The 15,000-nt window shown below is 45.7% G+C and overlaps 1 protein-coding gene across 1 annotated transcript in view; it reads left to right on the top strand.

Annotated features, from left to right (window-relative positions):
• LOC114568521 (zinc fingers and homeoboxes protein 1) overlaps positions 1 to 15,000 on the top strand; it is a 22,103-nt gene that overhangs the window by 2,906 nt on the left and 4,197 nt on the right. Inside the window, exons 2-6 of the mRNA XM_028598136.1 lie at positions 525 to 756; positions 2,259 to 2,469; positions 4,009 to 4,162; positions 5,682 to 6,166; positions 10,364 to 10,490. Of these exons, the coding sequence (XP_028453937.1) occupies positions 621 to 756; positions 2,259 to 2,469; positions 4,009 to 4,162; positions 5,682 to 6,166; positions 10,364 to 10,490 (1,113 nt within the window). The 5' untranslated portion in view covers positions 525 to 620. The remainder of the gene's footprint in view (positions 1 to 524; positions 757 to 2,258; positions 2,470 to 4,008; positions 4,163 to 5,681; positions 6,167 to 10,363; positions 10,491 to 15,000) is intronic.

The following is a 15,000-nucleotide window of genomic DNA, read 5'->3' as shown; positions in this document are numbered from 1 at the left end:
ATAGATAGATAGATAGATAGATAGATAGATAGATAGATAGATAGAATGGGAATGATTATTTATATATATATATATATATAATGGGATGTATACTGATTGATGGTAATAAATCTTTAAATTTTTTAATGCATGTTGACCTGTACTGGATTATAATCATTGATGCATTCACGTGTGTGTGGGAGGGGGTGTCTGACTGTGTGTGTGTGTGTGTGTGTGTGTGTGTGTGTGTGTGTGTGTGTGTGTGTGTGTGTGTGTGTGTGTGTGTGTGTGTGTGTGTGTGTGTGTGTGTGTGTGTGTGTGTGTGTGATCCTGACTCTGTGTGTGTGTGTGTCCCTTCTCGTCCCCTTAGGGACTGAGAGACTAGCTGTGTGTGTGTGTGTGTGTGTGTGTGTGTGTGTGTGTGTGTGTGTGTGTGTGTGTGTGTGTGTGTGTGTGTGAGATCCTGACTCTGTGTGTGTGTGTGTGTGTGTGTGTGTGTGTGTGTGTGACTCTGACTGTGTGTGTATCCCTTCTCGTCCCCTCAGAGACTAGCGGCGAGACATTTCCCGTGACGTGTCCTGCTGTATGGAGCCACGGCGACGGGACCCCTTCAACTGAGAGCTCTTAAGAGAACCGTGGGGATGGCGAGCAGGAGGAAGTCCACCACGCCCTGCATGGTCCCCCCTCGGGACCCCCAGGACCAGGACCAGGACCAGGACATGGAGGACACCACGGCCCAATCAGAGGACAGCAACGGCGTCTCTGCCGAGGTTTCCGGTACGCACCGTAACGATCTGGAGGGATATTATTTAGGGGGTCTGTATGGTGTGTGTGTGTGTGTGTGTGTGTGTGTGTATGGTGTGTGTGTGTGTGTGTGTCTGTATGGTGTGCGTGAGTGAGTCTGAGTCTGAGTGTGTGTGTGTGTGTGTGTGTGTGTGTGTGTGTGTGTGTGTGTGTGTGCAACTAATAGGTAGGGCTGGGCAACTAATAGGTAGGGCTGGGCAACTAATAGGTAGGGCTGGGCAACTAATAGGTAGGGCTGGGCAACTAATAGGTAGGGCTGGGCATCAATAGGTAGGGCTGGGCAACTAATAGGTCGGGCTGGGCAATTAATAGGTAGGGCTGGGCAACTAATAGGTCGGGCTGGGCAATTAATAGGTAGGGCTGGGCAACTAATAGGTCGGGCTGGGCAATTAATAGGTAGGGCTGGGCAACTAATAGGTAGGGCTGGGCAATTAATAGATAGGGCTGGGCAATTAATAGGTAGGGCTGTGCAATTAATCGCAAATTAATCCTGATCACGAGTACCGAGTCCACCGGTTAAGATTCTGCCCGAAACCGAACACCGAATCCTCCTCCAGTCCTCAGTCCATGAACACAGGAAACACATGGATGACCTTTTCAAATGTTTTGTCACTTTTTCTGATTTTTTTTTTCTCACTTTTTCACCTTTTCCGACGTCACTTCCGACGATTTTGTCACATTTTCCCACATTTTTGTCACCTTTTCCAACGTTTTGTCACTTTTTTCCAAAATCTTTGTCACTTTTTCTGACATTTATCACTTTTGTCACTTTTTCGTCACCTTTTCCAACGTTTTTGTCAGTTTTTCCAACATTTTTGTCACTTTTTCTGACGTTTGTTACTATGTCCGACATTTTTACCACTTTTTTCGACGTTTTTGTCACTTTTTCATCACTTTTTCCGACGTTTTTTTCACTTTGTCCAACGTTTTTGTCACTATTTCCAACGTTTTTTTTTCACTTTTTCCAACGTTTTTGTCACTTTTTTGTCAACTTTTCCAACTTTTTTGTCACTTTTTCCAACGTTTTTGTCACTTTTTTGTCTCCTTTTCCAACATTTTTGTCACATTTTTCAATGACAAATTTGGAGTGACTTTTCCGTGAAATTATCGTGATTATTTCTAGGGCTGCTCCGTCTTAGTGGATTAGTCGACTAATCGGTCGTTTTGGTCTTTAGTCAACTTAGATTTCTAAGTCCATTATTCATGTTTGATGCTTTTTTTTCATGCTGAATGACTTATTTCCAAGAAACGTACGAGCACATCTCTGGTAAACACAAGAAGTGGTGAAGAAGTACATAATTCCATATGTGTTCATTCATAGTTTTGATGCCTTCAGTGAGAATCTACAATGTAAATAATCATGAAAATAAAAAGGAAACTCATTGAATGAGAAGGTGTGTCCAAACTTTTGGCCTGTACTGTACATTATAATATAATATTGTGTCGTGAATAAACCTTGCCCTTTCCACCCGTAGTGTCCGGTGCGTTGGAGGAGTGGGGCGAGAACGCCGACGGGCGCCACCAGGACCTGAGCGTGGCGGCGGCGGCGGGCGGCTACGAGTGTAAATACTGCAGCTTCCAGACGGCAGAGCTCAACCTGTTCACCGTGCACGTGGAGGCCGAGCACCCCGACATCATCACCAACACCTCCTACGTCTGCGTGGAGTGTGACTACCACACCAAGAGGTACACAGCCTGTGTGTGTGTGTGTGTGTGTGTGTGTGTCTGTATGGTGTGTTTGTGTGTGTCTGTATGGTGTGTGTGTGTGTGTGTGTGTCTGTATGGTGTGTGTGGGGTCTGTATGGTGTGTGTGTGTGTGTGTGTGTGTGTGTGTGTGTGTGTGTGTGTGTGTGTGTGTGTGTATGGTGTGTGTGTGGGTCTGTATGGTGTGTGTGTGTGTGGGTCTGTATGGTGTGTGTGTGTGTGTGTGTGTGTGTGTGTGTCTGTATGGTGTGTGTGTGTGTGTGTGTCTGTATGGTGTCTGTGTCTGTATGGTGTGTGTGTGTGTGTGTGTGTGTCTGTATGGTGTGTGCGTCTGTATGGTGTGTGTGTCTGTATGTCTGTGCTTGTATGGTGTGTGTGTGTGTCTGTGCCTGTATGGTGTGTGTGTGTGTGTGTGTGTGTGTGTGTGTGTGTGTGTGTGTGTGTCTGTATGGTGTGTGCGTCTGTATGGTGTGTGTGTCTGTATGTCTGTGCTTGTATGGTGTGTGTGTGTCTGTGCCTGTATGGTGTGTGTGTGTGTGTGTGTGTCTGTGCCTGTATGTGTGTGTGTGTGTGTGTGTGTGTGTGTGTGTGTGTGTGTCTGTGTGTGTGTGTGTGTATGGTGTGTGTGTGTGTTTATATATATGTGTGCGTGCATGCGTCTGTATGGTGTGTGTGTGTGTGTGTGTGTGTGTGTGTTTGTCTGTGCCTGTATGGTGTGTGTGTGTGTGTGTGTGTGTGTGTGTTTTGTCTGTGCCTGTATGGTGTGTGTGTGTGTGTGTGTGTCTGTGCCTGTATGGTTTGTGTATGGTGTGTGTGTCTGTGTGTCTGTGGCTGTATGGTGTGTGTATGGTGTGTGTGTATGTGTTTATATATATGTGTGCGTGCATGCGTCTGTATGGTGTGTGTGTGTGTCTGTGTGTGTCTGTGCCTGTATGGTGTGTGTGTGTGTGTGTGTGTGTGTGTGTGTGTGTGTGTCTCTGTGGCTGTATGGTGTGTGTATGGTGTGTGTGTGTGTGTGTCTGTGTGTCTGTGGCTGTATGGTGTGTGTATGTGTTTATATATATGTGTGCGTGCATGCGTCTGTATGGTGTGTGTGTGTGTGTGTGTGTGTGTGTGTGTGTGTGTGTGTGTGTGTGTGTGTGTGCCTGTATGGTTTGGTTTGTGTATGGTGTGTGTGTGTGTGTCTGTGTGTCTGTGGCTGTATGGTGTGTGTATGGTGTGTGTTTATATATATGTGTGCGTGCATGCGTCTGTATGGTGTGTGTGTGTGTCTGTGTGTGTCTGTGCCTGTATGATGTGTGTGTGTGCGTGTGTATGGTGTGTGTATGGTGTGTGTCTCTAGCCCCGCCCCAAGACGATTGTGATTGGTTTAAAGAAGTAGCCAATAAACCAGAGCAGGTGTTCCTCCCATCCCCCAGAATGCTGTGTGGACTAGCCAGACCTTCCTCCACAGCGCTGTGGAGGAAGGTCTGGTGGTCCCCAGACTAACGAGACAACATTTCTCCCCCCGACCCGGTCCAGCTACGACACCTTGCTGGCCCACAACGCTCGCCTGCACCCCGGCGAGGACAACTTCACCAGGACAACCACGAGGCACCACAACGAGACGCTGGTCCAGCAGAGCATCAACGAGCTCACCTTCGACGGAGGCTTCGTCAAGATGGAGGCCGACGAGGTAGGGCTGGGCAATTAATAGGTAGGGCTGGGCAATTAATAGGTAGGGCTGGGCAATTAATAGGTAGGGCTGGGCAATTAATAGGTCGGGCTGGGCAATTAATAGGTAGGGCTGGGCAATTAATAGGTCGGGCTGGGCAATCAATAGGTCGGGCTGGGCAATTAATAGGTAGGGCTGGGCAATTAATAGGTCGGGCTGGGCAATTAATAGGTAGGGCTGGGCAATTAATAGGTCGGGCTGGGCAATCAATAGGTCGGGCTGGGCAATTAATAGGTCGGGCTGGGCAATTAATAGATCGGGCTGGGCAATTAATAGGTCGGGCTGGGCAATCAATAGGTCGGGCTGGGCAATTAATCGCAAATTAATCCTGATCACGAGTACCGAGTCCACCGGTTAAGATTCTGCCCGAAACCGAACACCGAATCCTCCTCCAGTCCTCAGTCCATGAACACAGGAAACACATGGATGACCTTTTCAAACGTTTTGTCACTTTTTCCAAAATTGTTGCCACTTTTTCTGACGTTTTTTTCACTTTTTCACCTTTTCCGAAGTTGTTGTCACTTTTTCCCACATTTTTGTCACCTTTTCCAACGTTTTGTCACTTTTTCCAAAATTTATGTCACTTTTTCTGATGATTTTGTCACTTTTTCCAACATTTTTGTCACTTTTTCCAACGTCTTTGTCACTTTTTCTGACATTTATCACTATTTCCGGCGTTTTTGTCACTTTTTCCAACATTTTTGTCACTTTTTCTGACGTTTGTTACTTTGTCTGACATTTTATCACTTTTTCAGACGTTTTTTTCACTTTGTCCGACGTTTTTGTCACTTTTTCCAACATTTTTGTCACTTTTTCTGACATTTGTCACTATTTCCAGCGTTTTTGTCACTTTTTCCGACGTTTTTGTCACTTTTTCTGACGTTTTTGTCACCATTTCCAACGTTTTCGTCACATTTTCCAATGACAAATTTGCAGTGACTTTTCCGTCAAATTATCGTGATTATTTCTAGGGCTGCTCCGTCTTAGTGGATTAGTCGACTAATCGGACTAATCGGTCGTTTTGGTCTTTAGTCAACTTAGATTTCTTAAGTCCATTATTCATGTTTGATGCTTTTTTTTTCATGCTGAATGACTTATTCTCCAAGAAACGTACGAGCACATCTCTGGTAAACACAAGAATTAAAGTGGTGCTTTTAGCACGACTCAGATTTACAGATCTGTCGATTAAATCAACTCATCGATCAGTCGGTACAGCTGAATTAGTGTTAGTCGACTAAGAAGTTCTTCAATCGAGCACAGCCCTAGTGAATGAAAAAAATAAAGTTCAAATAGGAAAAGTATTAAGGCAAAGTTCACAGTTGTGTTTTTGTACAGTTGATTTATTTAACTTTTTCCATAATTGCAACATCTTTCCAGCAGTCGACGAGTAATCGTGTTTAAATTATCGTGATTTCAACATTGACCGAAATAATCGTGATTTTTTTTTTTTTTTTAAACATTTTTTTCCATAATGGAGCAGCCCTACGACGAGGCCGCCGCGGACTCGTCCCGCCGGGGCATCGCCTTCAGCAAGACGCCCATCATGAGGGTCCGGAGCCGGCGGCCTGAGCCCAAGAAGTTCGCCGCCACGGCGCTGAAGGCGGCCGCCAGCGACGACGTCATCAAAGTGGAAAGTGACGACGACGAAGAAGAAGACAACGCGGAGCCGCCGACGCTGTCTCCGGCCCCGATGGCGTCGCCGGCTCCTCCTCCTCCTCCCCGCCTCATCCCCGTGTCGGCGCCGCTGCAGGTGCACGCCGTCCCGCAGAGCATCGTGGTCAACAGCTCTCGTGGCGTGGGGAGCGGCGGTGGCGTGCTGCCTCCCGGCACGCTGGCCCAGGTCCTGTCGGCGCTGCAGAACCAGCAGAACTGCGCCCAGACGCAGCTGCTCATCCCCATCAGCAGCATCCCCACCTACAACGCCGCCATGGACAACAACGTGCTGCTCGTCAGCGCCTACAACAGGTAAACGCAAAGGGTTAAATGGGGTCCCTAATACTGAATCTGAAGTCTCTTTTATATATACCTTAGTGGTCCCCTAATACTGAATCTGAAGTCTCTTTTATATATACCTTAGTGGTCCCCTAATACTGAATCTGAAGTCTCTTTTATATATACCTTAGTGGTCCCCTAATACTGAATCTGAAGTCTCTTTTATATATACCTTAGTGGTCCCCTAATACTGAATCTGAAGTCTCTTTTATATATACCTTAGTGGTCCCCTAATACTGAATCTGAAGTCTCTTTTATATATACCTTAGTGGTCCCCTAATACTGAATCTGAAGTCTCTTTTATATATACCTTAGTGGTCCCCTAATACTGAATCTGAAGTCTCTTTTATATATACCTTAGTGGTCCCCTAATACTGAATCTGAAGTCTCTTTTATATATACCTTAGTGGTCCCCTAATACTGAATCTGAAGTCTCTTTTATATATACCTTAGTGGTCCCCTAATACTGAATCTGAAGTCTCTTTTATATATACCTTAGTGGTCCCCTAATACTGAATCTGAAGTCTCTTTTATATATACCTTAGTGGTCCCCTAATACTGAATCTGAAGTCTCTTTTATATAGACCTTAGTGGTCCCCTTACTGAATCCCTCTTTTATATATACTGAAATCTGAAGTCTCTTTTATATATACCTTAGTGGTCCCCTAATACTGAATCTGAAGTCTCTTTTATATATACCTTAGTGGTCCCCTAATACTGAATCTGAAGTCTCTTTTATATATACCTTAGTGGTCCCCTAATACTGAATCTGAAGTCTCTTTTATATAGACCTTAGTGGTCCCCTAATACTGAATCTGAAGTCTCTTTTATATAGACCTTAGTGGTCCCCTAATACTGAATCTGAAGTCTCTTTTATATAGACCTTAGTGGTCCCCTAATACTGAATCTGAAGTCTCTTTTATATAGACCTTAGTGGTCCCCTAATACTGAATCTGAAGTCTTTTATATAGACCTTAGTGGTCCCCTAATACTGAATCTGAAGTCTTTTATATAGACCTTAGTGGTCCCCTAATACTGAATCTGAAGTCTTTTATATAGACCTTAGTGGTCCCCTAATACTGAATCTGAAGTCTTTTTATATAGACCTTAGTGGTCCCCTAATACTGAATCTGAAGTCTTTTATATAGACCTTAGTGGTCCCCTAATACTGAATCTGAAGTCTTTTATATAGACCTTAGTGGTCCTCTAATACTGAATCTGAAGTCTTTTATATAGACCTTAGTGGTCCCCTAATACTGAATCTGAAGTCTTTTATATAGACCTTAGTGGTCCCCTAATACTGTATCTGAAGTCTCTTTTATATAGACCTTAGTGGTCCTCTAATACTGTATCTGAAGTCTCTTTTATATATACCTTAGTGGTCCCCTAATACTGTATCTGAAGTCTCTTTTATATATACCTTAGTGGTCCCCTAATACTGTATCTGAAGTCTCTTTTATATAGACCTTAGTGGTCCTCTAATACTGTATCTGAAGTCTCTTTTATATAGACCTTAGTGGTCCCCTAATACTGTATCTGAAGTCTCTTTTATATAGACCTTAGTGGTCCTCTAATACTGTATCTGAAGTCTCTTTTATATATACCTTAGTGGTCCCCTAATACTGTATCTGAAGTCTCTTTTATATATACCTTAGTGGTCCCCTAATACTGTATCTGAAGTCTCTTTTATATAGACCTTAGTGGTCCTCTAATACTGTATCTGAAGTCTCTTTTATATATACCTTAGTGGTCCCCTAATACTGTATCTGAAGTCTCTTTTATATAGACCTTAGTGGTCCCCTAATACTGTATCTGAAGTCTCTTTTATATAGACCTTAGTGGTCCTCTAATACTGTATCTGAAGTATCTTTTATATAGACCTTAGTGGTCCCCTAATACTGAATCTGAAGTCTTTTATATAGACCTTAGTGGTCCCCTAATACTGTATCTGAAGTCTCTTTTATATAGACCTTAGTGGTCCCCTAATACTGAATCTGAAGTCTTTTATATAGACCTTAGTGGTCCCCTAATACTGAATCTGAAGTCTTTTATATAGACCTTAGTGGTCCCCTAATACTGTATCTGAAGTCTCTTTTATATAGACCTTAGTGGTCCCCTAATACTGAATCTGAAGTCTTTTATATAGACCTTAGTGGTCCCCTAATACTGTATCTGAAGTCTCTTTTATATAGACCTTAGTGGTCCCTTAATACTGAATCTGAAGTCTTTTTATATAGACCTTAGTGGTCCCCTAATACTGTATCTGAAGTCTCTTTTATAGACCTTAGTGGTCCCCTAATACTGAATCTGAAGTCTCTTTTATATAGACCTTAGTGGTCCCCTAATACTGAATCTGAAGTCTTTTTATATAGACCTTAGTGGTCCCCTAATACTGAATCTGAAGTCTCTTTTATATAGACCTTAGTGGTCCCCTAATACTGAATCTGAAGTCTTTTTATATAGACCTTAGTGGTCCCCTAATACTGTATCTGAAGTCTCTTTTATATAGACCTTAGTGGTCCCCTAATACTGAATCTGAAGTCTTTTTATATAGACCTTAGTGGTCCCCTAATACTGAATCTGAAGTCTTTTTATATAGACCTTAGTGGTCCTCTAATACTGAATCTGAAGTCTTTTATATAGACCTTAGTGGTCCCCTAATACTGAATCTGAAGTCTTTTATATAGACCTTAGTGGTCCCCTAATACTGTATCTGAAGTCTCTTTTATATAGACCTTAGTGGTCCTCTAATACTGAATCTGAAGTCTTTTATATAGACCTTAGTGGTCCCCTAATACTGTATCTGAAGTCTCTTTTATATAGACCTTAGTGGTCCCCTAATACTGTATCTGAAGTCTCTTTTATATAGACCTTAGTGGTCCTCTAATACTGTATCTGAAGTCTCTTTTATATATACCTTAGTGGTCCCCTAATACTGTATCTGAAGTCTCTTTTATATATACCTTAGTGGTCCCCTAATACTGTATCTGAAGTCTCTTTTATATAGACCTTAGTGGTCCTCTAATACTGTATCTGAAGTCTCTTTTATATAGACCTTAGTGGTCCCCTAATACTGTATCTGAAGTCTCTTTTATATAGACCTTAGTGGTCCCCTAATACTGTATCTGAAGTCTCTTTTATATATACCTTAGTGGTCCCCTAATACTGTATCTGAAGTCTCTTTTATATATACCTTAGTGGTCCCCTAATACTGTATCTGAAGTCTCTTTTATATAGACCTTAGTGGTCCTCTAATACTGTATCTGAAGTCTCTTTTATATATACCTTAGTGGTCCCCTAATACTGTATCTGAAGTCTCTTTTATATAGACCTTAGTGGTCCCCTAATACTGTATCTGAAGTCTCTTTTATATAGACCTTAGTGGTCCCCTAATACTGTATCTGAAGTCTCTTTTATATAGACCTTAGTGGTCCCCTAATACTGTATCTGAAGTCTCTTTTATATATACCTTAGTGGTCCCCTAATACTGTATCTGAAGTCTCTTTTATATAGACCTTAGTGGTCCTCTAATACTGTATCTGAAGTCTCTTTTATATAGACCTTAGTGGTCCCCTAATACTGTATCTGAAGTCTCTTTTATATAGACCTTAGTGGTCCCCTAATACTGTATCTGAAGTCTCTTTTATATAGACCTTAGTGGTCCCCTAATACTGTATCTGAAGTCTCTTTTATATAGACCTTAGTGGTCCCCTAATACTGTATCTGAAGTCTCTTTTATATAGACCTTAGTGGTCCCCTAATACTGTATCTGAAGTCTCTTTTATATAGACCTTAGTGGTCCTCTAATACTGTATCTGAAGTCTCTTTTATATAGACCTTAGTGGTCCCCTAATACTGTATCTGAAGTCTCTTTTATATAGACCTTAGTGGTCCCCTAATACTGTATCTGAAGTCTCTTTTATATATATACCTTAGTGGTCCCCTAATACTGTATCTGAAGTCTCTTTTATATAGACCTTAGTGGTCCCCTAATACTGTATCTGAAGTCTCTTTTATATAGACCTTAGTGGTCCCCTAATACTGTATCTGAAGTCTCTTTTATATAGACGTTAGTGGTCCTCTAATACTGTATCTGAAGTCTCTTTTTATTTTATAACTTCCCTTACAGCTCAGTTTGTAGAAGACTAAACTGTGATTGCTGTGCGGCAGGTTTCCGTATCCCTCTGTGTCAGAGATCGTGGGCTTGGCCTCGCAGACGAAGTTCAGCGAGGAGCAGATCAAAGTGTGGTTCTCTGCCCAGAGGCTGAAGCACGGAGTCAGCTGGACGCCTGAGGAGGTCTTTGCTTCACTGAGACGCTTTGCCACACCACACCATGTCACACCATGTCACACCATGCCACACCATGTCACACCATGTCACACCATGTCACACCATGCCACACCATGTCACACCATGTCACACCACACCATGTCACACCATGTCACACCACACCATGTCACACCATGTCACACCACACCATGTCACACCATGTCACACCATGTCACACCATGTCACACCATGTCACACCACACCACCACCATGTCACACCATGTCACACCATGTCACACCATGTCACACCACACCACACCATGTCACCATGTCACACCATGTCACACCATGTCACACCACACCATGTCACACCATGTCACACCATGCCACACCATGTCACACCATGTCACACCATGTCACACCACACCATGCCACACCATGTCACACCATGTCACACCATGTCACACCACACTACACCACACCATGTCACACCATGTCACACCATGTCACACCATGTCACACCACACCATGCCACACCATGCCACACCATGTCACACCATGTCACACCATGTCACACCATGTCACACCACACCATGTCACACCATGTCACACCATGTCACACCATGTCACACCATGTCACACCACACCATGTCACACCATGTCACACCACACCACACCACACCATGTCACACCACACCATGTTACACCACACCATGTCACACCATGTCACACCACACTACACCACACCATGTCACACCATGTCACACCACACTACACCACACCATGTCACACCATGTCACACCACACCATGTTACACCACACCATGTCACACCATGTCACACCACACCACACCATGTCACACCATGTCACACCACACCATGTCACACCACACCACACACCACACCATGTCACACCACACACCACACCCACACCATGTCACACCACACCACGTTACACCACACCATGTCACACCACACCATGTCACACCATGTCACACCACACCATGTCACACCACACCATGTCACACCACACCACACCACACCATGTCACACCACACCATGTCACACCACACCACACCATGTCACACCACACCATGTCACACCACACCATGTCACACCACACCATGTTACACCACACCATGTCACACCATGTCACACCACACTACACCACACCATGTCACACCATGTCACACCACACCACACCACACCATGTCACACCATGTCACACCACACTACACCACACCATGTCACACCATGTCACACCACACCATGTTACACCACACCATGTCACACCATGTCACACCACACCATGTCACACCATGTCACACCACACCATGTCACACCACACCACGTCACACCACACCATATCACACCACGTTACACCACACCACACCATGTCACACCACACCACACCACACCACACCATGTCACACCACACCACGTTACACCACACCATGTCACACCACACCACGTTACACCACACCATGTCACACCACACCACACCATGTCACACCACACCACACCATGTCACACCACACCATGTCACACCACACCATTTCACACCACGCCATGTCACACCACACCATGTCACACCACACCACACCACACCATGTTACACCACACCATGTCACACCACACCATGTCACACCACACCATGTCACACCACACCATGTCACGCCATGTCACACCACACCACACCATGTCACACCATGTCACACCACACCACACCATGTCACACCACACCATGTCACACCACACCATTTCACACCACGCCATGTCACACCACACCATGTCACACCACACCACACCATGTCACACCACACCACACCATGTCACACCACACCATTTTACACCACGCCACACCATGTTACACCACACCATGTCACACCACACCACGTTACACCACACCATGTCACACCATGTCACACCACACCATGTCACACCACGTTACACCACACCACACAATGTCACACCATGTCACACCATGTCACACCACACCACGTTACACCACACCACACCATGTCACACCACACCACGTTACACCACACCATGTCACACCACGTTACACCACACCATGTCACACCACGTTACACCACACCACACAATGTCACACCATGTCACACCACACCATGTCACACCACACCACACCACGTTACACCACACCACACCATGTCACACCACACCACGTTACACCACACCATGTCACACCACGTTACACCACACCATGTCACACCACGTTACACCACACAATGTCACACCACGTTACACCACACCACACCATGTCACACCACGTTACACCACACCATGTCACAACACACCACACCATGTCACACCACACCATGTCACACCACACCATGTCACACCACACCACGTTACACCACACCCCACCATGTCACACCACGTTACACCACACCATGTCACAACACACCACACCATGTCACACCACACCACGTTACACCATGTCACACCACACCACACCATGTCACACCACACCACGTTACACCACACCACACCACACCATGTCACACCACACCATGTCACACCACACCATGTCACACCACACCACACCATGTCACACCACACCATGTCACACCACACCATGTCACACCATGTCACACCACACCATGTCACACCACACCATGTCACACCACACCACACCATGTCACACCACAGCATGTCACACCACACCATGTCACACCACACCATGTCACACCACACCATGTCACACCACACCACACCATGTCACACCACACCACACCATGTCACGCCATGTCACACCACACCACACCATGTCACACCACACTACACCATGTCACACCACACCATGTCACACCACACCATGTCACACCACAACACACCATGTCACACCACACCATTTCACACCACGCCATGTCACACCACACCATGTCATACCACACCACACCATGTCACACCACACCATGTCACACCACACCACACCATGTCACACCACACCACACCATTTTACACCACGCCACACCATGTTACACCACACCATGTCACACCACACCACACCATGTCACACCACGTTACACCACACCATGCCACACCATGTCACACCACACCATGTCACACCACACCACGTTACACCACACCATGTCACACCACACCACGTTACACCACACCATGTCACACCACGTTACACCACACCACACAATGTCACACCATGTCACACCACACCATGTCACACCACACCACGTTACACCACACCACACCATGTCACACCACGTTACACCACACCACACCATGTCACAACACACCACACCATGTCACACCACACCACGTTACACCACACCATGTCACACCATGTCACACCACACCATGTCACACCACACCATGTCACACCAAACCATGTCACACCACACCACGCCACACCACACCATGTCACACCACACCACACCATGTCACACCACACCATGTCACACCACACCATGTCACACCACACCACGTTACACCACACCCCACCATGTCACACCACGTTACACCACACCATGTCACAACACACCACACCATGTCACACCACACCATGTCACACCACACCATGTCACACCACACCATGTCACGTTACACCACACCACACCACACCATGTCACACCACACAATGTCACACCACACCACACCATGTCACACCATGTCACACCACACCATGTCACACCACACCATGTCACACCATGTCACACCACACCATGTCACACCACACCACACCATGTCACACCTCACCACACCATGTCACACCACACCATGTCACACCATGTCACACCACACCATGTCACACCACACCACACCATGTCACACCACACCATGTCACACCACACCATTTCACACCACACCATGTCACACCACACCATGTTACACCACACCATGTCACACCACACCACACCATGTCACACCATGTCACACCACACCACACCATGTCACGCCATGTCACACCACACCACACCATGTCACACCATGTCACACCACACCATGTTACACCACACCATGTCACACCTCACCACACCATGTCACACCACACCATGTCACACCACACCATGTCACGCCATGTCACACCACACCACACCATGTCACACCATGTCACACCACACCACACCATGTCACACCATGTCACACCACACCACACCATGTCACACCACACCATGTCACACCACACAACACCATGTCACACCACACCATTTCACACCACGCCATGTCACACCACACCATGTCACACCACACCACACCATGTCACACCACACCACACCATGTCACACCACACCATTTTACACCACGCCACACCATGTCACACCACACCATGTCACACCACACCACGTTACACCACACCATGTCACACCACGTTACACCACACAATGTCACACCATGTCACACCACACCATGTCACACCACACCACGTTACACCACACCACACCATGTCACACCACACCACGTTACACCACACCATGTCACACCACGTTACACCACACAATGTCACACCACGTTACACCACACCACACCATGTCACACCACACCATGTCACACCACAC

Source organism: Perca flavescens, chromosome 14 (assembly GCF_004354835.1).
Source record: "Perca flavescens isolate YP-PL-M2 chromosome 14, PFLA_1.0, whole genome shotgun sequence".
Taxonomy (NCBI): Eukaryota; Metazoa; Chordata; class Actinopteri; order Perciformes; family Percidae; genus Perca; species Perca flavescens.
Note: the sequence above shows the minus strand (reverse complement) of the source record. Positions and strands in the feature narration are given on the sequence as shown.